Consider the following 26,941-nt stretch of genomic DNA (forward strand, 5'->3'; position numbering starts at 1 on the left):
GAGAGTGTGTGAGAAAAAAAAAGTCTCCTCGGACGTGCATTTGCCGGCGTCGCATTTCCGTGCAAGAGTCACATTCTTGCGCCCTGCCTTGTCGATAAGTCGACGGTCGTGTACATACACTCACACTCCCCTCCTACGTCCAAGCTGCGCTGCACACCGTTCCCTTGGGCGACCCTCTGGAGTCTGCGACAGAGCAGAGACAGTTTTCCACCTTTACCGTACTATAGTTTATTACTGTGTACACGCAACCAAGCACACGCCGCCGTCTCCTGCAGCCAACGCCACAAAAGCCGTAATCGATCTGCGCGGCACGTCCCAATCCGTCAGAGTCCGTTCCGGCCCGCCATTCAAAATAGACACCGTCGCCTTGCCACCCGGCCCCCCTTCCTCCCCTTCCCCGTTGCTCTCCTCTCTCATCTCATCTTTGGGCTTCTGATCCCAACTCCCTCCTCCCCTGTGCCATTCAACCCTCCCCCTGCCACCGCCGCCGCCGCCGCCGCCGCCGCCGCCGCCGCCACAATGTCCTTCTCAAGCCTCGTCCAAGACCTGGCGCTCCGCGACCCGGACGCCCCCCGGAGGCGCGGCGATGCGTCAGCTTCCACCATGGACGACCGCGCTTCGCAGTTCTCCGTCGCCAAGTCGTACGCGAGCACCGCTGCCACCAGCGTCAGCATCTCGGGCGACATTGGGAGCCAGCTGCACGCCGGCTACAGCCATCCGCTGGCTCGGTCGTGGCAGGCCGAGCGCCAACTGACAAAGGTAAGCCGCAGCCATGGCCCGTCGCAGCTCTTTCTCCTCCCCCCTCCTTCTGATCGCCTCGCTAACACCGCCTGCTTCTCCCCCCCTCGCTCCAGTCGATGCTCATCTACCCGCTCTTCATCTCGGATCAGGACGATGAGGAGGTGCCCATCCCCTCCCTCCCCAACCAGTGCCGCCGGGGCCTCAACCGCCTGATCCCCTTCCTCGAGCCCCTCGTCCGCAAGGGCCTCCGCTCCGTCATCCTCTTCGGCGTGCCCATGCAGCCCGGCACCAAGGACGCGCTCGGCTCGTCGGCCGACGACCCCAACGGCCCCGTGATCCGCAGCATCCGCCTCCTGCGCCAGCGCTTCCCCCACCTCTACATCGTCTGCGACGTCTGCCTGTGCGAGTACACCTCCCACGGCCACTGCGGCATCCTGCGCGAGGACGGCTCCCTCAACAACCAGCTGTCGGTGGACCGCATCTCGGACGTGGCCGTCGCCTACGCCCGCGCCGGCGCCCACTGCGTGGCCCCCTCCGACATGAACGACGGCCGCATCCGCGCCATCAAGCTCAAGCTCATCGAGGCCGGCCTCGTGCACAACGTGACCCTCATGTCGTACGCCGCCAAGTTCTCGGGCTGCCTGTACGGGCCCTTTCGCGACGCCGCCGGGTCCGCGCCGTCGTTTGGCGATCGCCGGTGCTACCAGCTGCCCCCCGGCGGCCGGGGCCTGGCGAGGCGCGCCATCGTGCGCGACATCAACGAGGGCGCCGACATCATCATGGTCAAGCCCGCCGGCCAGTACCTCGACATCATCGCCGACGCCAAGGAGCTGGGCCGCGACCTGCCCATCGCCGCCTACCAGGTCAGCGGCGAGTTCGCCATGATCCACGCCGCCGCCAAGGCCGGCGTGTTTGACCTCAAGTCCATGGCATTTGAGAGCACCGAGAGCATCCTGCGGGCCGGGGCCACCATCATCATCAGCTACTTTGTGCCCGAGTTTTTGGACTGGCTGGATAGCTGAAGCCGTGCAGGGGTGTGGTACCGAGGTAGACAGGCTGTTTGTTGCATGGCGTTTGGGCGTTTGCTTTTTTTTTTTTTTTTTTCCTTTTTTTTTTTTGGGGGGGGGGGGGGGGGGAGCGGGTATCAGGGTTGGTTGGTCATGGGAAACTACGCTCACCGGGTTTGTGTGGGAAAAGAGGCGGAGGGGAGGGGGGGTTCACTGTTTTCTTCTGTGCGCCATGTGGTAATGGTGGTATATATAGACGTGTTGGTCTGGCCTGGCATTCTATGAGTGGTTTGTTTTGGTTGGAACCATGCAGTCATCCCGCTCCTGGCTCCAACGTACGGATATATATGTATACTTTTATACATACAGTCTTTTCCGTCCAAGCCTTGGTCCCGTTCAGAGTGGTCTGTCTTCCCTGCAAGCGAGATGTATAAGCAGGTGTACCTAGGCTCACAAGTAATAGCGCAAGCAGCAGCGCCTCCCATTTTCCCTCCCCCTTTTTTGTATACCGTGCCGTGCCGTGCCTGCTATCGCCCGCAAGATCCAAATCCTTCAGCGTGTAATACAATGCCCGACCAAGCTCACACCTACCTACCTACCTCCCTACCTACCTACCTACCTACTGACTGACCTACCTACCTACTGACTGACCGACCGACCGACCGACCGACCTAGCCGACCCAGTGCGTGCGCTTCATGCTCGTGCGTCGAATCAAAGCAGCCTGTTCTCGCCGTTCCCTTGGGCCCTCGCGTCCATCGGGATATACCTCTCCCGCAACACCTCGGCAGGGCTCCTCTTCATCAGCTGCTCCCGCTTCTCGCTGTCGAACCGCTCCGCCAGCGCCCTCTCGACGTCCGACAGCCCCGTCAGCTTGGTCTTCATCTTGCTCTCGGCCTTGCCCTCCGCCAGGTGCGCGGCCGCGTTCGCCTTGCCCGCCAGGTCGTGCGCCGCCTTGTTCAGCTTGTCCCCCTCCCTCTTGGTCGCGGCGGCGGCGGCAGCGACGGCCTCCTTGGCCTCGTCGCGCATCGCGTGGGCCATGGCCAGGGTGGTGTCGCGGGTCTGGTGGAGGGCCTGGCTCACCTTGCCGCGGCGGAGGTGCGCGGGCGGTTCGCGGGCTTGTTCCTCATCCTGGGAAGAAGACGATGACGACGACGACGAAGAAGAAGATGAAGACGAAGAGAAGCCAAGCGGGTCGTAGGGGACGAGATGCTGCTGCTCCGGGGAGGACGCAGGGGCGGGGAGGTCCCGCGAGAGCTCGATCCCGAGCAGGCGGGCGAGGGAGTGCTCTGCGTCTTGGCGCACCTCGGCCCAGTCCTTGGTCTGCGCCCAGCGCACGGCGGCGAGGATCTCGGAGTTCCAGCGGGTCTTTGCGGTTTCGAGGAACGGCTGGCGTTCCCGCCTGTCGGGGTCGGAGGGGTCGGAGGGGGAAGGGGGCACGGCCTCGGGGCGGTACCGCTCGAGGCTGCCGCGCGGGCGGTAGGTGCCGTCGGGGAGGGGGACGGTGGCGTTGCGACGGCGGACGTCGGGAGGGAGGAGGGCGTCAATGGTGGAGGCTTGGGAGCGGAGGATGCTGGCTTGAGCCTCGCGGTTGCGGGTGTGGGTGAGGAGGGCGATGTAGGTGAGGGAAAGCGTCAGGGTGACGCCGCCGGCCTGTCGAGCCGTTGCGCGTTAGCCTTGTCTTGTCTTGTCTCGTCCTGGAAGGGTGACAAGGAAAAGACGCACGAAGCCGGCGAAGAAGCCCATCGTGTCGCGGGGGTTGCAGTGAGCCGATGCGGGAGCGGGAATGGGCTCGCTCAGGCGGACATGGGGATGAGGTTCGGTCGAGAGGCCAATGCAGCTCTGGAGAAACGTGAAATCACGGACGAGGAATGTCGATTGTCACCTATCCCTCCATGGGGCTCGCCTTAAGAAAGGGAGGGGGAGCGGACCACCGTCGGGTGGCAGACAAGCTTGGATGGGGGGAGTGGAGGAGGGAGCTTTTATCAAGCCCAGCCAAGTTGGTTGGTTGATGGTAAGGTCCCGTCAGGTTACCTAGGTACCGTGTGGTAATAACTAGTTAGTTATTACCTGGTAGACCAGGTCAGGTACCTATCACTGGGCCTTGGTACCTTACTGTGTACACGTACCTACCTTACCGTAGCTTCCAGGTTTGGCTTGCCTGAACTGAACCAACGTAACCTAAGGCAACTAGGTACTGTACGCAGTAGCAGTACACAGCACACAGCATCGTGTGCCAAGCCCAAAGTGCGGCCGTTGGATGCGGGCACTGTACGCTCATGGTGGGGCTCCGTCCGCCGCAAAAACGAGGGCGAGAGGACCCGACAGGCCCGGCCAAAAAATTCCAGAGCCAAGCGTCCGACGGAGCTTGCCGGGAACGTCCAAGGTCAATTGACGACGGGGACACGGACGACCTGCCGAAAGCACCTCGCCGCCCAGCCTGTCCGAACCTGAGTCCCAGCCGCCCACAGAGAAACCGACCGGCCAGACGGGAGCCAGCAAAGAAGCCGTCCAGCGAACCCTCCCATCACGACGACGCTCACCTCACTCGGGCCGGGTCTGCTGCTGCTTGCTGTTCAGTCCCCCGCGCCGGCGCCCTTGACGACCTGACGACGACGACAACGACAACGACAACGACGACGACGACGGACCACCACAAGCACCACCATCACCACCACCACCACCACCACCATCACGACAACGATACTCGGACGCGCCGTTTCCCTAGTCTTCTCTCCGGTCCTCGACCACCAGGAAGCCCACCATGGCGGGCGGGCACATGAAGTACCGGCAGCTGTCGCGCTCCTCGGCGCACCGACAAGCCCTGCTCCGCAACCTCGTCACCTCCCTCATCAAGAACGAGTCGATCCACACCACCTGGCCCAAGGCCAAGGAAGCCCAGCGTCTGGCCGAGAAGCTCATCACGCTCGCCAAGAAGAACACCGAAGTCTCGAGGAGGAAAGCCCAGGGTATCCTCTACGTACGTACCTAGTTTTTCTTTTTTTTTTTTTTTTTTTCTTTTCTTCCTTTCTTGCTCTCGCCCTCGCATTCGCTTCCTCCCCTCCCACCCTCCAAACAACCCAACACAAAACAAAAGCTGACATACGATCCCCACCAAAAAAAAGACACCCCACGACCTCCTCCCCAAGCTCTTCGGCGAGATCCGCGAGCGCTACCTCAACCGCCCCGGCGGCTACACGCGCGTGCTCCGCACCGAGCCCAAGAACAAGTACATCGCCGACCAGGCGCCGAGCGCCATCCTCGAGCTGGTCGACGGGCCCAAGGACATGCGCTTCGCCATGACGGCCGCCGCCGTGGCGCGGGACCGCGCGCTGGGCAAGGACCACTCGGAGCTGACGCGAAAGAACATCGACAAGGTGACGAGGTTTCGGCAGAACGGGCGCGACGAGTTTGAGGAGATGGTGGACAAGGTCGAGGCGTTGAAGCTCGGGGTCGAGGGAGAGGCGGCCAAGGCGTGAGAAGAGAAGAGAAAGCCATGTTGGAGAGCCGGGGGGAGCGGGGGGAAGCAGATAGATGGCGGCGAGGTGTTTGTTTTCATGCGAGGGTATCGGTTGGTCATCCCACGCGGAAAAAAAACGGGAGGGAGGATTCGGGGAACGCGGACCATTCAGGGCAGATCCATGGATGGATGGATGGATGGATGGATGGTTGAATGGATAGACAGACGGGCATGCACCATGTACCGACATAGGTACAAAAGAAAAACGTGTACATCACCATGTAGTTATAGGAAACGACGGAAAACAAAAGGCCCTGATGCGGCTCCATGCTAGGTTTTGTTCCCCAACGATGAGCTGCCCAGACCTGGGCAACCCGACGAACGGCGACCTGTCATGCCTCCCTCCCCCCTCCCCCCCTCTTCCTACCTTAGACAAAGTCAAACGTATCGCCCTGATCATGAATCATCCTTCCCACCCTCGCCGTGCCCACGATCCTCTCGAGCTTCATCACGTCGTACTTGGAGAACATGACGCGCACCACGCCCTGCCCCGGCTCCAGCAACAGGCTCTGCTCGCTCTGCTGCAGGAACCCCCCCGCGATCTCGTTGTAAAAGGTCGGGTTGTCGGGCAGCGCGTACATGACGACCCGCTTCACCCCGCGCATCTTGTACCGGCGAAAGTGGTGGGCGCGCTCCGTGTACAGCAGCACCTTGTGCCGGCCGCTCAAAAAGTGCGACCTCGCCCGCGACGCCTCGGGCACGTCGGCGTACTCGGAGATGGTGCCAAACGACACGTTGGCCACGGCCGGGTTGTTGGCAAAGTAGTTGCGCACGCGCACAAAGTCGAGGTACGAGGGGATGAAGACGAGCGTGCCCGCCGCGTCGCGCGCCCGGTGCCGCGTCAGCATGGGCACGATGGCCTTGGTGAAGTAGGCGAAGCGCGCGTCCGGGTCCGCCGCCGCCGACGGCGCCTCGAACCGGCTAAAGGTCTGCCGCGCCTTGACGGGGAGGTGCTGGATGGCGCCGGGGGCCTCCTGCTGGAGCCGCGCCTTGCCCGCCCAGTTGCGGCAGTGCGCCCGGAAGAGCTCGGCCAGCTCGGGCGTGTTGAAGGCGGTGAAGATGGCGGTTTGGCGGAAGAGCTTGGCCTGGTCGTCCAGGTACCACGGCCGGACGCGGCTAAAGTCGCAGCCGTGGGCCTCGCGGGGCTGCTGGTTGAGGTGCTCAAAGATGAACTCGACGTGGTCCCAGTTCTGCATGAGCAGCGCGTCGGCCTGGTCGACGACGACCAGCTCGATGGAGCTGAGAAAGTCAAAGTCGAGCTTCTTGTCCTCCTCGGACCCGATGGCCATGCGCAAGCCCAGCGGGCTGGCCAGGATCATGTCCGAGTTGTAAAACTGCGCAAAGTACTTGACCGTCTTGCGCGTGAACTTGACGCCCAGCCGGAACAGGTCGTCGTCGTTGCCCGTGAAGAGATCGCGAAAGTCTTCGGGCTTGTCGTCGGAAAACTTGGAGTGCTTGTCGAGGTAGCCTTCCTCGAACCGCTTCCGGTTCTCCTGCTGGTCCGGCTGGCAGAGCGACACGATCATGTCCATCATCCTGACGCACGCGTGCCGGGTCGGCAGCAGCATGAGCACCTTGGGCCGCGTGAAGCCCTGGTCCCGGAGCTCCAGGTCCTCGCTGCCGTCCGCCTTGGCGAGCTTTGCGTTGTTTTTGATCACCCGGTCGCGGGTCCTGTCGGGTCAGCCGAGGCTCTGTTGGGTTGGCTCGAGGGGGTGAAGCGTGCGCCTACTTGAAGATGTGGTTCAGGGCATGCAAGCAGGCCATGCGCCGGATGGCCTGGCTCCTGGCCACGGTCCGGTTGCAGTACAGCAGGTCGTGGTAGTTGAAGAGCAGCGGCGCTATCGTCTGCTCGACGGGGTCGAACTTGGGGTGCCTGGACTCCATGGTCTCGCGCAGCTTCTTTTTGAGCTTGAGATCCGCGGGGCCTGATACCGAGGCCGGCAGAGCCCGTTTCCCCTCGGCGGCTCCGGTGTCGGGCGTGCTGAAGAAGACCCTCGTCTTCTGGGTCGCGATGCGTTCCATGTGCCACTTGCCCTCTTGGATCGCCGCCACCTTGGGCTTCAGCTCGTCTTCCTTGGGATCGGCAAAGTGAACCTCGAACGGGTCCGAGCTGTCCAGGTCGTCGTCGTCGTCAAACAGATCCTCCGGCGGCGCATCGGCCGGATCTTCTTCCGGCTCCTCGACGAGGTCCACATCCCGGTCTCTCTCGGCCTCGTCGTCGGCGTGTTCCGAGGCAGGCGGCTCTGGCTCTGGCTGGGAGGGCTCCTTCTTGTCCTCGGCGGCGTGATCCAGTTTCCGCCGCTTCGTCTTGTGAGGGTTGCTCTCGATAAGGCTGCGCATGAGGCTGAGATACGGCTGAGCGGCCTGCTTGTTCTCCTCCTCGCTCTCCTCTTCCGAGTCCACCTCCATGAGGTCGGGCTCCTCCTCGGAGGGCGACCCAGCATCGTCCTCGGATTCGCTGTTGGGTCAGGGTCAGAAAAGGAAGAAACCCCCACACATCAAACCAAAAAAACAAGAAAAAGACATCTTGAACATACTCTTGATCGACCAAGCGCTTGTCATCGAACCTTGCGCTCCGGGGCTCGATAGAGGCCTTCCCGCGTCCTCGGCCGCGCCCTCTTGATCCCCGGGCTCCTCCTCGACCCCGGAATCCAGCACGGGTCCCAGGCGCCATGGTCTTCTATTTCCAATCTTGGTCTCCGAGAGGAAGATTCGTCTTGCGTTTGAAATACGAGGAGAAGGAGGAACAGGAGAAGAAGGGGGAAGGATGAGGGGTGGGTGGATGAAAAAGCCGTCCTGAGTTGGCTCGAGCTGTATGAAAGTTTCCATGAAAATGAAATTCCAAGTCGTCCAGTCCAGCCTTGTTCTTCCCCAAATCTTTTTGGCCAATAGCAGCTCCGACGGCGAAATGCCAAGCTTTCTGCCAAGAGAGCCCCTGCTCCCCAGGCCTCTCAGCCTTGTCCCGCTTCAGGCTTATCGCGGGGCTTATCTTGGCGCACACAACCTGGTCCCGCATCCGCTGCAAATCCAAAAATTCAAAGAGGTTCCATCTCCGGAACAGAGCCCATTTGAAAGAAGAAAAAAAAAAAGACAAGAGGGAAAAAAAGAGGGCCCCTTGGCTTCCATTGGTTTGCTAGCGAACGGCCTCACCTGGACCCTCTCTGTGTGACCCGCTCCCAACTCGGCCCTCCCTTGTTCCCACCCTCCATCCGACGCCGCCAATTTTCAGCGACCGACCCCCCCCCCGGATACACACCACCATCAACCCGGGCCCTTCCACTCCATCTCGTGCAAAGGACCGACAAGCATCCCACCATGGCGGTCGAGCAGGAACGCTTCGTCCACCTCGCCCGGCCCCTGGCGCCCACCGCCATGGGCTACGGCAGCAGTGCCCCGCTCACTGTCAACATCCAGCCTCAAGTACGTCGTCGGCCACCTATGTCCGCTTGGCTCCCGCCCCCCCTCACTATCAACCTACCTTACACCTTACCACCAGCGTCATACCGTGACTGGGGGGGGAGGGGGGGAGGGGTTGCTTGCTCGCTATTCACCTCTCTATCTCTGTCTTTGCCTCTCTTTCTCTCTGACCACGTTCCCCCTCTCTAGGCCGTCTTCTCCATCATCGACCATGCCACCCGTCGCGACACACGCGACACCCAGTCGACCCGGGTAATCGGCGCCCTCGTGGGCACCCGCAGCGAAGACGGCAGTGAGGTCGAGGTGCGGAGCACCTTTGCCATCCCGCACACCGAGAACGAGGACCAGGTCGAGGTCGACGTCGAGTACCAAAAGAACATGCTTGCCCTCACCCTCAAGGCGTCTCCCCGCGAAGCCCTGCTGGGTTGGTACACGACCTCGCACGAGCTCAACAGCTTCTCCGCCCTCATCCAAAACTTCTTCGCCTCCCCCGAGACGGGCACCTTCCCGCACCCGGCGGTCCATCTGACCATCTCCACCGAGCCGGGCGCCCCCATCGAGACCAAGACGTACATCTCGGCTCCCGTCGCCATCTCCCCCGACCGCGCCGCCGAGTCGTGCCTCTTCATCGAGGTCCCGCACAAGCTCCAGTTCACCGACGCCGAGCGCGCCGCCCTGGGGACCGCCTCCGCCGCCGCCGCGTCCGAGTCCCGCGCCGCCCCCGTCGTCTCGGACATCGAGGCCCTCGCCCAGGCTCTCGAGTCCGTCTCGGACATGCTCGAGCGCGTCTCCAACTACGTCGGCGAGGTCCTCGACGAGGAGCGCGACGGCAACCACGCCCTGGGCCAGTTCCTGATGAACTCCCTCTCCCTCGCGCCCAAGGTCTCGCCCAACCAGATCGAGGCCGACTTCAACAACCACATCCAGGACGTGCTCATGGTCAGCTACCTGGCCAACACGATCCGCACCCAGATCGAGCTGGCCCAGCGCCTGGCGACGGCGCCGCTCGCCGGCGCGCACGCCGAGGGCGGTGCCGAGAAGAAGGACGAGGAGGGCGGGAAGCAGGACGGCGGGAGGGGAGGCGGGAAGCGCGGCGGTCAGGGCCGGGGTGGCGGGAGGAGCGGCGGGGGGAGGAGCGGCGGACAGCAAAGGGAACCGAGGGAGCCGAGGGAGAATGCGGATTGATCGGGGTGACGAAGCAAACCCAGGGGGGGGAGGGAAGCCTCACGAGGATAGAAAGGATAGATACGGGTGATGGTGTGTGTGGGCGGGGGAGAGACTTTCAATGCCACGTTTCTCTTGGAAGGCTTTCCTTCTCGTTTGTCGTCTTACCATTTTTGAAGCAGTTCACCCCCCCAGGGCGCTTGTCATTCGTCTTTTTGTATGTCACCATGTCGCCCCGATTCCCATGTCGCTTTCCTACCCTGGAACCTCCGTTTTGGTTGACCTGTCGTCTTTCTCGCGGCCAAAACCAGGCCAGGCGTGGCCGGCGACGAGCTGGATTGCCCGCCAAAGAATCAGCCCAGGGCTTATCTCCATCCCATACAGCACGGGAGAAGGGAGAGAGATATCCAGGAAGGACAAGGAAGAGAAAGGGAGCAGCTCCCTCTATTATCACCGTAGCGTTCAGGCAGGCAGGCAGGTAGGCAGGCAGGTAGGTGCCTGAGGCCTGAGGTGTCGTGTTAGGAAGAAAAAGGAACGGCTCAAACCATGAGGAGAGAAAAAAAAAAGACATCAACAACAGAACAGCATTCTCTCTATCAACGTGATCCCAATGGGCCCCACCAAGCATGGTTGGCCATCTTGCATTCCTTGGTCGGCTGCTTTGTACTGCGTATGTTTATGCTTTCTATCCGTCCGCCTGTCTGTGTGTCTGTGTCCCTGTATACCTAACCTGGAAATTCACGAGACAGGTAGTTATCTTTGGACAATATCACCTACCCCCCCCCCCCCCCCTCTTCCCATATGCCGCCGCGTTAGTTATATGTACCCACTCACCAAAATCCACGTGTTTTCCCCTACCTACTTCTCAGGCCAACCCCCTCATCAACCACATTAAAGATAGTAATACTCGGGGTTATTACGGTGCGACCCAGAGCATGCTCAAACACCTATTCTCTCTTTCTCTCTTCAACGGATGAGTTCCAGAGCACATGTCACGCCGACCGCTGCCAAAAGTACGAAAAGGAAAAGAAATAGAGAGAGGAGAAAAACCAGCATTTAGTATTGAAAAAGAAAAGAATCACACTCCGAAAACGCCCTCCATTCCGCGGCCCAATGCTGCCTCCGGACCTGTGAATTAACTACCCTTCATTTGTCCTTTGGACCCAAGCAAACCCGAATTCAAGCGCGCGCGTTATATCTATCTTGATGACGTTGCCGCATTGTTTTTTTTGATTGACTCCAAACACCGCGTCCATGCTTTCATTGCTTCTCTTTTTACTACCTATGAAGAAGGCTTCTGCGGCAGCGTGGCCGGGTTGCCGTAGTTGGGAAGATTGCTGAAAGTGGCGGCCGTCTGACCGGGGCCGGACGGAGGGGGAGGCGCACCGCCGGCCGGTTTATTAGGCACGTGCATGGAGCCGGGGCCGGTCGGCGGCGGGGGAACGTGCTGGGGGCCGTGCGGCGGTTGCTGCTGCTGGTGTGGCGGCTGGGGTGGGTGTTGCTGATGCTGGGGAGGGTGGTAAGGCGGATTAGATGGGTTGTTGGAGCCCTGCCTCACCATGCCGTACGGCCCCGGAGGCCCCCCGAACCCAGGCTGCGGCATTTGCTGCTGGAAGGCGCCGTAGTTCACGTGCGGAGAGTGGAACCGGGGGCTGCCATGGTTCGGGCTCGACCCGTAAGGACCAGGCCCGGGCATCGGCGGTTGCGGCGGCATGCCGGTCCCGGGAACAAAGGATTGCGTCTTGGGGTTGAATGCCTGGCGATTGTAACTCCCCGGAATGGGATGTTGGCTCTTGGGGTCGTTGGGGTTCGCATGTGCAGGCAGCTGCCCGTAGGCATAAGGAATCCCGGCAACGGGGGCCGGACTGGATCGCGGAGGGTAGCCATTCTGAGCGAACCCCTGCTGGGGCCAGGCCGGCTGCGGAATACCAGGCACCGGGCTGCCGTACGGCGCTGCCATGGGAGGGTTCGGGCCGCGGTACCCCTGCTGCGGCGACGGCGGGACCGTGTGTGGCACGGCAGGAGGCATGGGCGGTGTAGGGTACTGCACCCGAGTCAGCATAACGTAAGAGACCAACCGCGAGAGGCTCAAAACCTACCGTCGACATCCCCCCGGTATATGGAGGGTTGAACCCGTTGCTTGGCATCATCTGTGGCGGGTACGGTTGGGCTGGGACGTAGACAGGTGGCGGCTGAGGCGAGTTCGCGTACGGCTGCTGTTGATACTGCGGGTTGAAGGGAGGCGGTGCGTTGATGGGGAAGTAGTATTGGGGCGCCGAAGGGCCCCAGGCGGGGTGAGGAGGACCGCACCAGGCCACGAACTGAGACCGGGACTCGAAGTTCTCGGAATCATCGCGGCGCTTGTTGGGCTTCTTCTTGCCACCGCTGGGCTTATCCTTCGCCGACATCGAGCTCGTGCGAGACATGCCATTGCTTTCGGCGCCGTCTAGAATTCGGTCAGTGCCTGTGGCACCTCGCAGCGGTATTCTCAGCGACGCACCTTCTTTTGCATTCTCCGTGTTTTCGACGCTTCCAAAGATGCGTTGCCGTGCGCGATTGTACGCCTCCTCACGCTCCTCTCTCGTGAGCCTGTAGGGGCCGGTGAGCCAGTGAATCCTCGCTATAGAACCTGGGAGTGCACCTACTTCTCCCGCGCCACCTTGTCTTTGGATTCGCTACCCGCTTCCGACGTGGGCTTGGAAGGCGTGGTGCTGGCGGGCCCTGGATCTCCATCCTCCCCGCGGCGCATGATCTTCCGCGGCATCACCACCGGGGCGGGTGAGCTCGTGGTGGATGTGCTGGCCACAATGCTTGACAGAGACGGTGGGATTCTGCAGAAGGGCGTCCTGAAAATGCGCACAGATTGCGTCGCTGCTTCATACGAATGCGTCATGTGGTAGTAGTCGGCGAGCCGGTGCGTTAGCATTCTGCAAAACGAGTTGCTTGGAGGCAGATCCATGTAAGGCTCCCTGGCAGATTGATGGTCAGCGTTGGCAGCCTGAGCCAGCCTGGATCGGGGTAGATGGTCCTTACTTTGAGTCTTGGACGAACTCAATCACCTGCTGCTCCAACTTGAGCAGGAAGATGCGGTCTCTGGGAGACTGCATGGCCTCGAGAAGCTTCTCGTCAGGATGCTGACTGTAGAACGTATTGGGCGCCAGTCCGTCGGGAGTCGCGGTGCCGCCGGCAAGGGCCGCCTTTGTGTCTGCCGTGGCTTGCTTGTCCGAGGCGCCGCTCTGCGGAGTCGTGTCGCCCCGGCTTTTGTTGCCAGCCAGACCAGGATGCACAGCAAGAGCCCGCGGGGGCATGTCCCCGATCTGAAGCCGCTGGATGCGCGCGGCGACGTCGGAGCCCATCCGAGAGCCGGCCATGTGGGAGCCGCGGATGGAAAGTGTGTCATCGTCCTCGGCCGCAGCCTTCATGCTGGCGCTGTCATCCGGGCGGAGCGATTCCTTTTCATCCAGAGCGAACGTCGTCCCAGAGGTAATGCTCTTTCCATCGATGCTTGGTGGTTTGGTCCCCAGGTCAGAGTTGGAATCGGCTCTCTGCGACGTGTCGTCGGAGGGCGTCTGGCTGCTGCTGAGCCTCGTCTGAGAACCATTCACCACAAGGTTAAGCTGGGACGATTCCTGCAGCTTGAGATCCTTGAGGCCGGCAGCCAGCTTAGAATCGCCAGATGGTTCCTGGGAAGCATCCTGTTGCGCGGGGCCGGTGGTCTCGGCCGAAGAGACCTTCTCTAGTTTCTGGTCTTTGAGGCTGGCCGGATCGGCTGGCTTGGCGAGAGGAGCTGGGGCTTTCGCGCTCTGGGGAGTGGAAGCGGCCGCAACCTGCAGGTGGAAGACGGGGTCAGCTCGGCAACTCTGGGGTTGAGGCCCATCGTATTGGCGAAGGCAGTATTGATCTGCACCGACCTTTGCAAACGACATCTTTCTGGGCTCGGTCGCCATGGCGGACGCTCCGACCATGCTGGGGGCCGAGTGATGGACAGGGCCGACGAGAGATGGCTTCGGGGTGAATACCAAGGCGCAGGGCGCACAGGATCAGTTCCGTGTCAACGATGGCGGGGCAGAGTGAAAGCTGAGCCGATCCAAGGGTCGGTCGATCAAAAGATGTTGGTGGCCGTCCAGGCGTCCGGGATGGATAGGTAGGGGTAAATCTCAAGAAACGAAAAGGAGCAGAGCTGTCCAAACGGCAGGGAGAGCGCAGGTAATCATCGTGCGGCGGTGGATGTGCTGTACTCGGAAACGGCGGTTTTATCTTTCTTGACGCAGCGATGGAAGTGCGGAGGTTGTCGTCACAATCCAGGCGGGCTTGCTCGCTGGCTGTCCGGGGGGGGAGGGGGGGGGAGGGGGGTTGTGGATGGAGAAGAGCAGAGAGGCCGATGTGATTAAAAGTTGGAAATCGAAGCCACAGGGTGTCTCAGCGAGCAGCCACCACAATTGGGCGGTTGGAAGAAGAGAAGGTCTCCCGGACCACCTGCAACGAGGGGGTGCGAGCGATGTCGAAAGACTGATGGTGGTTGCACGAGGAAATCTGGGCGGGAAGAGGGCGGCCTAAGTTCAGTGCGGTTGAGTGCCCCGTGCGGTCCCTTGTTACGTCCATGGCCTGGGTCCGAGCCTAGGACGGGACCGCCCAAGATCAGAGGGTTGCCCCACCTGCATGCCTTGGGCCTTCTGTCCGACCTCACGCCCAACCCTGACCCTGACCAGGCACCAAGCCTATGTCCAGGGCGACGGGGCTGCTGAAAACCGACGATACGAAATAGGCACGGTACCTTCCTGAGGTTGGCAGCCAGCATTTGCTACACCATGTAGGTGAGCGGTGGATTCTATGTATTCCCGGTTCGCTGAGGCAAGGTACTCCAACAATACCCATGACCTATAGGTGAGTCCCGAACGTTGGACACGATGCAGCATCCCAGAGGGTTCGGGTTTGGGTTGTGATAACTACTGCGTAGTTAGTTCGTTTCGTTACCCTTGATGCGATGCCGGCTCAGCCAAGGCTGGCTGACAAATTCTTACCGTCCACGACGATAATTACCGTATGTTACGCAACCATGTATGATGCCATGAACTTGAATGGGCCCCCATGCTCTCTTGTTGCATCTGCCAGCACCAAACTTGCTGGACAACAACAGCGTTGAGCAACGTATCAGCAGCGCTTCCATTCCCCTCAACATCATCGTGGCTCCTAGCCCAACGAACCTAATCGCCTGTTGTTTCATCATTCATCTCCTGCTTTGGTGAACTCAGGTAGCCACGGATCAGCCATCGCAAACCATCTTTCAGGCCGCCTTTTCAGCCCGGAGCAAGCAACATCACGTCTTCTCTTGACGCAACCCTCGGTATCAATCACTTTCAGCTTTGTTTCTCGGCTTTCACCTTAGAAACCACAATGTACGGCGGCTACCGCGGTCGCGTAGGGCCACCCAAGACGACGCCGGCCAATGTCCAGTGTCAGAAGTGCTTGAAACGAGATAGGTCCCCCTGTCCCAGCTTCTGCTTCGCACGCATACTGACCGTCACAGAACGCCATTACTCGTATGAATGCAAAGCGGCACCTCAGGAACGCCCGTATATTCCGAGGCCGTCTCGCACCCAGCAGCTGTTCAACCCAAAGCTACAGCCCAAGCTTACTTCTGAAACCCCAAACCTGCTGAAGGAGACGTATGTTGTAGGGTACACACCGCACATCGGACATCTACGCTAACTCTATCCAGGAAAGGCGTCGCCGACCAAGAGTTGGCCAAGCGAGAGGCTGAGAGGGAAAGGGCGCGTAAACGTGAGCGCGACGCCTCAGACGACGATGGGTCAGAGCGGAGCCGGTCACGATCTCGACGCCGTCGGTCGCCGTCCTATGACTCCGTCTCGACCATCTCGACCCGGTCTCCGTCGCCAGGTCCGAGCCGGACGCGCCGCGCCTCCGATCATCGTGGCCGATCCCGTGACATCTCCCGCGAGAGATCCCGGGCTTCGCGCAGTGCGTCCCGCCGGCGCTCCTTCGAGCGGGCGCGGTCATATGATTCGCGCGGCCGGTCGGTAACCCCGGAGCGTGCTTACACCAGCAGGAGCTCGCGCGCCCCGCGTTCGCCCTCGCCGCGCCGGTCTCCTCCTCCTCCTCCTCCTCCTTCCCCCCCTCCTCAGCACAGGCGTGGCGGTCGCCAGCCTCAGCGCCACGATTCACCTGAGCCGAGAGCCCATGAGGAAGATTTCTACGGAGGACGACGCGAACATTCGAGATCGCCGTCTCGATCGCGATCGACATCGCCAGCGAAGTGGGACGAGCGAGGACGGGGACAAGGCCGCTATCGGTCTCGGTCCAGGTCGCCACCGCGGCGGGAGAAGCGGGAGGAGCATGGGTACGAAGGCCGTGAGTATCGGGACAGGGACGACCGCGGCCCGGTGCGGAGGGATAGCCCTCCTCCACGGGAGAGAAGCCTCAGCCCCTACAGCAAGCGGTTAGCCATGACCCAGGCGATGAACAGGGGTCGTTGAGGAGGAATTGCGGGTAAATGTTTTGCGTACTTTGTCGATCCTTGTAGCTCCGCCGCATCGATCGAAGGATTAGGTATTTCAGGTAGAGCAACTTGACGGGGCGGCCACCCCCGGCATCCCAACGAGCCCGGACCAGAAAGAAGAAAAACAACCAAACAACACACATCATGCCATGCCAAACTCGGCATCCTCCGCCTCCCTCTCCCTCCTGTTCTCCTCCTCCTCCTCCCGCTCCCGCATCCGCATCCCCTCCACAATCGCCGTCCCTTCCAGCATCCCGTCCGCCTCGGCGTCCCCGCCCTCCTTTTTCTGGCCATCCCCCCGGCGCCCGCCATCCGCCTCGGCACCCTGTTTCTTCTCCGCTAACCTCTCCCTCACCAGCCTCGCAATCGCATTCTCGGTCCGCACGTTCAGGATCTGCATCTTCTGGTCCAGATCCCTCTTCAGGTCCCAGTTGGGCTTCTTGGGTCGCAGCGTTTTCAGGTCGAGCGTGTTGTCGGCGGGGACGGTGGCGGCAGCCTCCTTGGCCTTGCGTTCAAGCTCTGCGGCCTTCTCTTCCAGCGTTGGCTGCTCAAGGATGGGTGGTGCCTCGAAGCCCAGCTTGGGGCCTTTGGTCTCAAAGTCGTAGTTGCGCCCAGAGAGGTGCAGGCGGGCGACGTCTTGGGTTGGGGGGTGCGGGGACGTGCGGGCGTCGGCGTCGTCGTTGCCATTGTCGTCGGAGGGTCTTTGATCGGCGGCTTCTTGGTCGTCGTCGGCTGGTGCTGAGGTGAAGCTTGGCTCTTGCTCTTCGCTTGGTTGCTTGCGCTTGAGGGACTTGAGCTTGGCGAGACGCGCCTTGCGGTCGTCGCTGGCTGCGGCGAGAGCTGTGTGGGATGACATTGCGGATGTGGGGTGCAGGTTGGATGCTGCGTCTGTCTCGTGAAGCGAAATCGCGTGGTCCTCGGGAGATCGCGATGCAAGCTCGAGCGTTGACGAAGCGATGGTGATGAAAGAAGACAGCCAAGCTTTGGACGAGCAGGGGTTCGGGTCCAACCAGGATGCTTATCGATTGCGATAAGCCTCTTAAATTTCTCGAGCGTCACATACCGTACCGTATCGTAACCTTGTCCCTCCAAGGCTTCCACGGAACCGTCGACATGTTCCTCAACACCACACCAGACAACACCTGCTGGGCATAACTCCCCCCAACCGGCGCGTCGATGGTATCGACGCCCCCTATGGCGGGCATTCACTCTCTTTGAAATGCTCCGCCAGGCCGCACGGGTCACACGGATCTGTGTCGCATCCTCCCGACCCCTCCAATGGCCTCCTCACCTTGCGCCGGCATGCCCTCGCCTGCGTCACGTCCGGCTCCTTCAAACCTCGCCATGCCTGGGTTTCCCAGAGGCCCAACCGACACACTCCGCTGAGCCGCCTTGCATCATCGACGCCGCTGGTCCGCCCAGCGCAAGGACAGACCCCAACGCCCGACAACCGCCCGGCACCGACCCATTTCCCTCACCGGCGGAACAACACCTCCCTCAAAACCAACATGCCAATACAGATCCACGAGATGCGCAACCGGGTCTCGTCCGCAAGGAGGACAATACGAAACGATGGAGGCCCGCCAGGCCCTTTCTCCGCGAGTACTCCAAGAAGGTTGGCGTGAACCTCAAGGACATCCTGAAAGACGTCGAGGCCTGGGACAAGGAGTTTGGCGCAATATGGGAACGTCTCGAGGACCGCAGAGAATGGAGGAAATTTGGCTTTGAGCAACATTCCATCGGAACCCAGCTTCTCGAGGAGCTCTTGGCTTCCAAGACCATCCACGACATGTCGGTTCTCTGGTCGACAAAGTCCGCAGAGACACGACGATGCTGGCCTTCAGTCATGATGGAATGCATGAAGCTCTACCCGGACAAGACTTCAGAGGTGCTTCAGGCTACCTTGAGGGCAGATGAGGCGCCACCATGGATCGTGTCGGACATCTTCTGCTTTCTGGTCCAATGGCCTGCATGCCTACCGCCGCATCGCCAGCGAGAACAACAAGAGAAGCTTCCCGGACTTGTCTCGCTTGTCCTCAAAGAAGGCGTCTCGACCAAGTTTTGGTTCCGCCAGTGGGTTCTAGGCAAGATCTTCTCCGTCTGCTCGGCCCCAACAGCCGCCGCCTTGCACGCCGAGCTCAACCAGTACCAGCACCTTCTCCACTGGAACACAAAGTTCCATCTGGCCCGCGCCCTCGCCGAGGATGTCGCGTTCAAGCCAGCGGCGTTGGAAATTCTGGAAGAAACCATCAAGCAGGGCCGGAGGCGACCTCAAGACCGCCGCTGCGAGGCCCTGGCCACGTCCATCTTAACCATTCCGGCCGACTGGGACAAAGGACAGGGTTCGCCGGTGGACCCGCAGGTCATCATCCAGGCCTTTGAGCGTCTCATCGGGCTCGGATTGTCCCCAAACATCGTCACCTGCACGGCCATGATGCGAACCTTTTGCGTGTCCGGCCAGCTGGGCGCTGCGTGGAGAATCTACGGCATCATAAAGTCTCAGGGCATGCCGCTCGACGCCCACGTCTTCACGGCCCTTCTGGACGGCGCCAACCGGACCTGCAGCCTCGACGCGGCTGTCAGGGTGCTTGAAGAAGTGCCGCATGACGTCTGGCAATCTCCCGTAATGTGGACCGAGCTTCTCGACACCATTCTGACCCTTGCCAGCTTCGAAGCCCGCACCAAAGGGCCGCGGACCGTGTCCCCGGTCCCGGCCTTTCGCACAATGCTCGAGGTCTACGCCAAGTTCTTCAAGCTACAGCACCTCCAGCACATCCTCTCGCATGACCTGCGCGGAGTCCTTGCCGCCACCCCCAGGCAGGAAGACGTTGATCACTGCGAGTGGAAATTGAGATTGTCCAGCTTCCTCGACGAGCTTCCCGTCGCCTCCCCGGACAACCTGGCCACACCAGACATCAGGATCTTGTCCATCATGCTGATCGCCTATGTACGATCGTTCTCCACCGTGTATCCTGTCTTGTCTTTCTACTCCCGCTTCCGAAACCTACTCAAGGAGCGTGACCCCATCGCCCTGGCCCTGACGAGCCACAACACTCTCGTCTTTGATACGATTCTGCACGCGCTGGTTGACCAGGCCGGCATGCTGCGTGTGGCTGTCGACATTGTCAACGACATGATGTCGAGCGCCGAAGGTTCCGCCGTTTCCGCAGAGTCGGACGATACGATTTCAACCACCATCGCCGAACTTCGTGAGCGAGAGGCGAAGAACACACAAGACCCGATCATGGCGACCGGCGAGGTAGAAAGGGCGGCGGATGCCGCTCCCACGCAGCAATCGCACAGCGCCGGCCACCACAAGCCCGGCCATCCCATAGTTCGCCTGCCAGCACCAAGCGTTTACACGTGGAGCATCTTGATGCAAGCCTTCCTACGCCAACGGCGCAAGCACCAAGCCATGCGTGTGCTGCGCGTCATGCGCGCGCTCGGCGTCGAGCCTGACCGCGTCACCTACAACATCCTCGTCTACAGCTACAGCGCCGCGCAGAAAACCCAGGGCGTCATCGAGACTCTTGACCAGCTCGACCACGCCGGATACCACCCGGATGCCCACACCTTCCGGGGCGTGTCCAAACTTGAGGACCCGGAACCTGCTCTCCAGCTTATGGAGACCCGCGCCGCCGAGCGTGCCGCCCAGCGCTGGCGCGAGATCAATGACTCAACTGCCGCTGCTCTGCCGCAGGCCAGGCCGGAGAACGAGGCCAAGGAGCAAGGGGAGGCCGCTGCTGAAAACAAGGAAGCCCGGCAAGAGCCATCCAACGAGCAAGCCGAGAAGGCCATCGCCGACAAGCAACAGTCCCGGGAACACACGGGCCAGCGGAGGCGGATCAAGGAGCGCCACGCTGCCGAGGCGCCAAAGACCACCCCTCAGCCTGCGCAGCAGCCGTCGAAGGAGGAGGTCCTAGCCAACGCGCGGGCATTCCTCGAACGTCTGGACCAGTCGCGGCGAATCAAGCTGCAAAGGATCGCCAAGGAGCGAATGGAGCGAATAACCCGTCTGCCGTTGCTGCATGAGGACCTGATCATGCGCATGACGAGCTTCCCCCGGCTCCGGGACTGGGAAGACTTTGTCGTACGCTACCAGCTTGACCCCTACGTCTTCAAGGTCTCGGATCGCGAGAGGCGTGCCCGGCTGCGCTTCGAGGGGGGAGAGGTGGAGAGCCAGGAGACGGCAGAGCCGCTCGCCGCCACCTCGTACGCCGTCGAGGACATGTCCACCGAGGAGCTGGAGAGCCTGATGCAGGGCTACGAGGACATGGCCATAGCGAAGAAGCCGGCGGCGACGACGACAACGACAATGACGACGACCACGACGACGGCAAGAAAAGGGTCGGCGCCGCCGAAACCGCATCGCTCGTCTTCTCACCAACATCATCAGCACCAGGAGCGCCAACAGCAGGAGCAGCAGCAGCAGCAGCAGCAGCAGCCGGAGCGCCCCGCAGTCCATCCCGGCGACCTGCCCCCCGTCGCCTCCCACGCGCCAAAGAGTCTCTACTGGGATGGCTTCTATGAGGAGCTGTTTCAGCCATCAGAAACGCCAAGAAGCAAGGACCTCGATCCGTCAGCGGCTGAGGCCGGGTCGCAGGAGGCATGAGACGTCAACAGCAGCTCTGTCGTGGCCTTGATGGAGAATTTCGGGAATGAGTCCTCGTCTCTCTCTCTCTCTCTCCGGTCGTTCCAGAACGACCAGCCAACCTCGCGGCAAGACTGTTACGGTCTCCTTGATGTTGGGGCTGTATACACCTACGCAATCGCCTGCTTCCCCCTGTATCATGCATACCACGATTCTCTGTACGATATTAGTGTACATACCATGCTATCCATTCACCGATCTTCATGGTGCTGGATACCCTCCCATCACGCAATAGACAATATATGACGCAATGACCATCCCCCAGTCTCCCTCCATTCATTCGCACATGGCACTCCTTGATGACATTACTATCGTTTGTTAACCCTCCGTCTGTTCACCTGGAACAATTTCTCACATTAACGCCGACGCCGCCACTGCAAAAAAGGTCGTAACACATGGCAGCATTCACCTCCACTGATGAAGCGTTTTCCCTGTCTAGCAAAGGATCCCCAGCATCATGTAAGAACACCGAAGCTACACAATCAGGGACCACCCAGGCCAATTCGGCACTTCTCGTCTGTTGTCCCTTGCCAGCTGAAATCCGAACTGATGAACGGCCTCCCAACCTGCAAAGCTGTCCTTCTGGTTTGCATCGTGCGCCGTCGCCATCATATCCACCCCTCTCCGCCCCTTCTCACGCATTCATTGTCATGATCTGGAGAAGACGACAGAAATGCGTCAATCTCTGACAGCTTCTCCACGGGTGTCATGCACCGCTGGGGTGTAGGTCCCATCTGCATCCGTGGCGACAGCTGGGAACCGAAGAGCGGTGGGACGATGTCGGTGATGTTTTGAGCATCATGCGGGACGGCCACCGACGAAAAGGAGCGAGCTGTGGCGAAGGAGCTTGTCGATGCATTGCACGCCCTTGTTCTACTTTTGCCGCTTCCGATGCTGCCGCTGCTGTTGTTGCGGCCTTTACCCCCAGCAGTAGTGGTGGTAGTGGCAATGGTGGTGGTGATGCTTGCAGAACTGCATCCCGTTGTGCCACAGCCGAGACTGCGCGAAGTGGAGGAGGTGGATGTTGATGGGTGGGACGAGTGAGAGGAGAACAACGACACGGGCGGATGGCGGCTTCGGCTGTGGTTTGAACGGCGGTGGTGGTATTGCAGGTTGGTGCCAGTAGGCGATGGCGTCGGCAGCGGCCTCGGGAGCGGGCTGGGTAGGGGTGATTCTGAGAGAGGGGACACGGGTAGGATGGGGGACGGGAGCCCTGACAGAGAGGCTGGCGAACGCCACGTTGGTGGGCGCGTCCAGCGACCGCTGCTAGTGTTGCTGGGGCGGCGGGAGTGACTTGTTGAAGCCGGTGGAGTGGGAAAGGATGGCAAGCCTGAGGTTTCTGATCGCAGCGATCCCATAGATGGGCGGTTGACGATCGGTAAGCGCCTTGGGGACTCGGACTGTCGTGGCTTTGGCAGCACTCCTAGGTCCTGTTGGTTCCAGGAAATGTCATCCGGGGAGAAGCTCTGGCAATCCTCCAGCAGGCGTGTTGCCGATGGCTGTGTCCAGAGCAGAGGGGCAACCAGAAAGCTCTCCGTCCGAGGTGTTTCTGGAACGGGTGGCGGCCGTCGGTCCGGCATTGGCGGCGGAGGAGGAGGAGGGGATTCCGGGTCTTCTTGTGAAGGGCAGGGGACTGCTGAAGGCCCGATGGCGGATGTCGACCACTCGGAGATGTTGCCCTGCACTTGACCATGGAGCAGCGTCTCCAGACTGTGTGCTTGCGGCAGCAGCGTCCGCTCTCCCCCATAGATCTCCTCTTCGTCGATCCACAGGCGTCTGCGCACGGCTTCCCAAAACTTCTTGATATCTTCTGGCCCTCGCGCATCCGAGCTGGGTTTTTTGGATGTCTCGCTGACAGCAAGTATCTTGCCCAACACTTGGTTCGTCTCCAGGATGGTCGAAGATCTGACATTGCTGTCTTGGGTCGCGGTAGCTATTGATGTCGACCCTGCAGGTCCATCCATGACATGTCCTCTTCCAGCCGGCTCATTCTCTGTGTCCTTGGTCGACTCGTTTTGGCCATGAATTCGCTGGACCTTTGTCTTCCCTTCATCCTCGTCAGCTCTGTCCAGGCAGCGCGCCAGCGGTCGGTTATTGAAGTAGATCTTGTGCTTGAGCAGTGTCAAGGAGTACTCCTCGACCTGGTAAGCCGCTTGTCGTCTCGAAAACATTGTGGTTGGCGTCGAAGAGGGTGCTTCCTTGTGTTGTGCTTTTGGCGAGTTTTGATGTGGATGAGAGTTGTGTTTCTCGAACCCTGGGCCACCTTTCTGGCTGCTCGCACTCGATGTGGCTGCCGTGGACCTTTCAAACATGCCTACGATTCCCCGAACCGACCCTCCCGGTCCTTTTCTGGCTGTGGGGGAGTGTCTCCAACTGAGTCCAGACAAGAAACTTCCTTGGGGTGCACGGCGTTCTATTTTCCTGTCGATCATCCGAACTGGAGTCGCCAGCGATGTGGTTTTCGAGGGCCCTTTGGGGCTGTCTTTTCCATGGGGCCTCGGAGTATCCATGTTGACAAGACATTGGCGGTCTCTTGGTTCTGAAGTAGTAGAAGCGGTGTTGAGACGGCAACTTCATCGTTGGTGAACGCTGAGGATTTCTTTGGCAAGGTTCAGTCCGCGGCTTCCGACTAGAATATTCCCATCAAGGTTTTCAAAACATATGGCTTTCTTGAGTAGCAGGAAGCAGCGATCTGGGTTGCTTTTAGGTTCCCAACTTAGGTAGATACCTCACCTTTTCTTTCTTTCCTTCTTTCTGTTTTTCCTTCACAGAGACATCCGGGGAGCTTCTTGTCATTCCTGTTCATCCAACGCGTAGATCAAGCTACGACTGGTGATGATCTAGCCTAGGGCAATGCTCAAGGTATCTATCTACCCACGGTACGACATTTTCAAGCCCAAGAATGCTTTCAATGCAGACCCCATGCACCGAACATGGAGGACTTTGAGTGATGGGGTCATCGACGGCTACGTTCTTCCCATCCGCTCGAGTGCTGCGGGTGATGGGGACTTTTCCCGGGTCATCTCTCTGCTCTGGAATCGTCAAACTCCATCTATTTCACAATGGATGCCTTCTAGCCGTCCATCACTTCTCTAATACTCCTCCTCTAAGGTGCTTGTAGCTTCGATGCAAGACATACGTTGCAAGAAATACAATTGCATGCGGCGTTCAACCAACTCGACTTGCCACAGCTTCACCCTCCCTTGGGGTTAAGTCGATGCGTCTCAGCCGGGATACAGAGGATACGGGCCCGATTCTACCTTTGGCTTGACGGCCATCTGTTGTCTAAATGATGTTTGGGTGGAGCTGGGCGAGCTGGTAACCCCTATTCTTTTGTTTACTTTCACTTTGCCTTACCAGGCTGTCTCCCCAGTCAGACAACTCTATAGTAGACGAGCCTGCTCAACGCCACGACTGCAGGTGCGAGGTTAAGCTCGCCGAGATCTCAATCCATCAGCACAGCTCCCTTCCCCTGGGTTTTGCTGTAGCTAGTGTGGACGTTATCCTCAACCCTTCCATCTCCAACAGCTCGACCCATGGCCGATGAGACAACATAGGCGCCGTTTCGAAGGACTGCGGTGCCATTCTGCTTTGATTTTTTTTTTCTTTTTGGGCATGGCCTGATGTGCATTGCTGGGAATAGATCATCGACCCGGGGTTTCGGGCCACATCCATGGCGCACTGCACGGCGTACGCAGTAAGTGTTCATGGAGCAGGGCCCCCGGGGGGGGGGGGGTTACAAACGCCCGTCGGGCCAGGTGTGTGTTCGCCAGGGAGATTACCAACCAGCGTCCTGCGACGCATTTCTGCCCGACTGACACCATCTTCAGAACAAATCTAACGCTCTTGCTGTCCCAACAGCCCAGCATCGCTCACCGAAAGCAATGCTACCCGTGCAGACATTCCGGCCCGTTTCAGCGTTTCAGAAGAAGGCATCCCCGTCTCCGTCGCGAGACCCGCTCGGTCGGCGTCCGTTTGCAACGTTTTGTGCAACTACGCAGCAAAAAGTGTCTGATACCTTACCCCCCCCCCCTTGCTTCCCAAGCCCAATCGTCAAGCGGCGGCCGCCCCACCCGGTTTCCCTTCTTGGTCAGCATCTCCCGCGTCGTTGGGCCCGGGACTTATTGGTGGCGAGCCGATCAGGACAAGGGGTCTGACGACGCCCTATTCCTTCAACGGCCAGCGAATTTCCTTTTTCACCCCGCATTGTCAGCCCGCTAAACCCAAATCGGTGTCCGGTTCGATCCCGCACGCCCCGGGCGTCAGTGTATAGTTAGTAGCTGAACCTTCTTTGCCCTGCAAACCCACACAGCTCGAGTCCGGGTGCTGGGCCGCGGCCGTCGTGGTGGCCGCCTCGCTGTTATCACAACACGACCGGGGTTCGTCTCTGTCTCACAGGCGACGTGGGGACTTGGGGCCAACACAAATGAATGCTGCCAATGCTGGGACAGGCGGGGGAGGGGAGGAGGAGGAGGGTGGGGGGGGGGGGTTCGCCCGAAAGCTCTGCAGAACCGCAATGAACAGGGTTCGTCCATCATCGGTCTCCGAGTCGAGACCTCCTCGAGTCACAATCAACATGACCAACATCAGCAGAGCTGGTAGCGAGGCGATTGGCGTGTTTCTGACGAGAAACGATGCGCATTGCACAATGGGAAGGCGCACGAGGGCGAGAAGCACCAAGCCACCACAAAGTAGGTCCCGTCCCATCAGGCGTATTGAAGCACAACAACAGCCCACCGGGCGCACCACGCTCAGCCACACTGACCACACCGGCCACACACACACACTCGGCAGCACGAGGCGAGGGAGTGGGCCAGATCATCACTCCACCGCCACTGGAAGGGAGACGACCATGGCGACGCTCACCAGATGCCGGGCAAACGTGCTGTAGGTCTCACTGTTCAATCACGAACGGTAATTACCTCACGAACAACGCCATCGCGAAGCCCGCCAAGAGACGGGAACTAGGGGATCACAGCCCAGCACCAGCATGCAGGTCCCCCGAGTGGCAGGACGTAGGAAGGCGATCATGGCGGCGGGAGGAATGGATGGATGGCATGTCGCGCAACCCCCGCTCAACCCAGCCGAAACTCCCACCTCTCTCACTTGGACCTCACGCACGCGTAGTGTGGACCCCCCCCCCCCCCCAAAAAAAAAAAAAAAAAAAAGACCATGGTTACTGCTGCCGAGGTGTACGCAGTATGAAAGCTCTCGGGGCCTCCTGGCGGGAATCTCTTCCCCCCGTTTGGCACCCACAAACCCCAGGACGCGGATGATGCTGGCAGGGCGCCCGTCCTGATGGAGGCACAGCGAGCGAGGCAGCGAGCGAGGAAGCGCGGCGCAGTACGCCAAGAGTTGGCTTTTCTTTGATGAGGACTTCTCTGGGACACGTGAGGTGTTGCGTGCCGGCGGCAGCGGACTACTACTGCGTACTAGAAGCTTGACCTGGCTTGGCTCGGCTTGGCCTTGGCTTTATCCGCCTGTTGACGGGAAGGTTTAGCGTTGGCGTTCACGTTGCATCGGGCTCCTCTTTGTCGTGCCTCGCCGCCGCATGACGTTGTTAGCGTATGGTAATGCCGGTCGGCTTCCCATTTCCTTCTAAGCTCCCGCGTGGAGTCCGTGGCGGCTGGCGGGCTTGTCATGTCGACACTAACTACTGCGTACAGGGCAACGTATAGTACTTTGGACACAGCTCCACGACGTGGCCGGACAAACGAAACCAAGTGCCAGGTTCCGGAGCTAACACTTTGATAGTAGTAGGTAGTTTGTCATTGGACTGGCCATCCGTCTGACCAAGGCATGACTGATTGACGCTTTACCCTCCTCCCCCCTTTTCCAGAGGTCGCGCGTCGCGGGGCCGTCCCAAGCGAGCGGGAAATGCCGACGTCCTGTGCGGCCGGTCCCCCTTGTCTGGAGGGCCTCAAGC

General features: G+C 60.3%; 9 protein-coding genes across 9 annotated transcripts; 5 read left to right on the plus strand and 4 right to left on the minus strand.

Annotated features, from left to right (window-relative positions):
* Positions 1–519: 519 nt before the first annotated feature.
* VTJ83DRAFT_7352 (uncharacterized protein) lies at positions 520–1,763 on the plus strand (the record flags this gene model as incomplete). Its single annotated transcript, XM_071014165.1, has 2 exons — positions 520–759; positions 855–1,763. 2 exons carry the CDS (start codon positions 520–522, stop codon positions 1,761–1,763), a joined length of 1,149 nt encoding a protein of 382 aa, XP_070863569.1.
* A 697-nt stretch (positions 1,764–2,460) lies between these two features.
* Positions 2,461–3,492, minus strand: VTJ83DRAFT_7353 (uncharacterized protein; the record flags this gene model as incomplete). The annotated part of the gene is made up of 2 exons (XM_071014166.1): positions 2,461–3,399; positions 3,472–3,492. 2 exons carry the CDS (start codon positions 3,490–3,492, stop codon positions 2,461–2,463), a joined length of 960 nt encoding a protein of 319 aa, XP_070863570.1.
* Positions 3,493–4,510: 1,018 nt separating this feature from the next.
* On the plus strand, positions 4,511–5,225 carry VTJ83DRAFT_7354 (mitochondrial 54S ribosomal protein bL17m; the record flags this gene model as incomplete). Its single annotated transcript, XM_071014167.1, has 2 exons — positions 4,511–4,726; positions 4,872–5,225. The coding sequence occupies 2 exons, from the start codon at positions 4,511–4,513 to the stop codon at positions 5,223–5,225; spliced, it is 570 nt and encodes a 189-aa protein (XP_070863571.1).
* Positions 5,226–5,634: 409 nt separating this feature from the next.
* VTJ83DRAFT_7355 (uncharacterized protein) lies at positions 5,635–7,940 on the minus strand (the record flags this gene model as incomplete). Its single annotated transcript, XM_071014168.1, has 3 exons — positions 5,635–6,937; positions 6,996–7,724; positions 7,804–7,940. 3 exons carry the CDS (start codon positions 7,938–7,940, stop codon positions 5,635–5,637), a joined length of 2,169 nt encoding a protein of 722 aa, XP_070863572.1.
* Positions 7,941–8,581: 641 nt separating this feature from the next.
* Positions 8,582–9,868, plus strand: VTJ83DRAFT_7356 (uncharacterized protein; the record flags this gene model as incomplete). Its single annotated transcript, XM_071014169.1, has 2 exons — positions 8,582–8,686; positions 8,873–9,868. The coding sequence occupies 2 exons, from the start codon at positions 8,582–8,584 to the stop codon at positions 9,866–9,868; spliced, it is 1,101 nt and encodes a 366-aa protein (XP_070863573.1).
* Positions 9,869–11,129: 1,261 nt separating this feature from the next.
* Positions 11,130–13,812, minus strand: VTJ83DRAFT_7357 (uncharacterized protein; the record flags this gene model as incomplete). The annotated part of the gene is made up of 6 exons (XM_071014170.1): positions 11,130–11,891; positions 11,947–12,293; positions 12,348–12,436; positions 12,493–12,816; positions 12,881–13,674; positions 13,759–13,812. The coding sequence occupies 6 exons, from the start codon at positions 13,810–13,812 to the stop codon at positions 11,130–11,132; spliced, it is 2,370 nt and encodes a 789-aa protein (XP_070863574.1).
* A 1,429-nt stretch (positions 13,813–15,241) lies between these two features.
* VTJ83DRAFT_7358 (uncharacterized protein) lies at positions 15,242–16,341 on the plus strand (the record flags this gene model as incomplete). The annotated part of the gene is made up of 3 exons (XM_071014171.1): positions 15,242–15,323; positions 15,378–15,513; positions 15,567–16,341. 3 exons carry the CDS (start codon positions 15,242–15,244, stop codon positions 16,339–16,341), a joined length of 993 nt encoding a protein of 330 aa, XP_070863575.1.
* A 165-nt stretch (positions 16,342–16,506) lies between these two features.
* On the minus strand, positions 16,507–17,220 carry VTJ83DRAFT_7359 (uncharacterized protein; the record flags this gene model as incomplete). Its single annotated transcript, XM_071014172.1, has 1 exon — positions 16,507–17,220. One exon carries the CDS (start codon positions 17,218–17,220, stop codon positions 16,507–16,509), a length of 714 nt encoding a protein of 237 aa, XP_070863576.1.
* Positions 17,221–17,583: 363 nt separating this feature from the next.
* Positions 17,584–20,976, plus strand: VTJ83DRAFT_7360 (uncharacterized protein; the record flags this gene model as incomplete). Its single annotated transcript, XM_071014174.1, has 1 exon — positions 17,584–20,976. One exon carries the CDS (start codon positions 17,584–17,586, stop codon positions 20,974–20,976), a length of 3,393 nt encoding a protein of 1,130 aa, XP_070863577.1.
* Positions 20,977–26,941: the final 5,965 nt, after the last annotated feature.

This window comes from Remersonia thermophila, chromosome 7 (assembly GCF_042764415.1).
Source record: "Remersonia thermophila strain ATCC 22073 chromosome 7, whole genome shotgun sequence".
Classification (NCBI taxonomy): domain Eukaryota; kingdom Fungi; phylum Ascomycota; class Sordariomycetes; order Sordariales; family Chaetomiaceae; genus Remersonia; species Remersonia thermophila.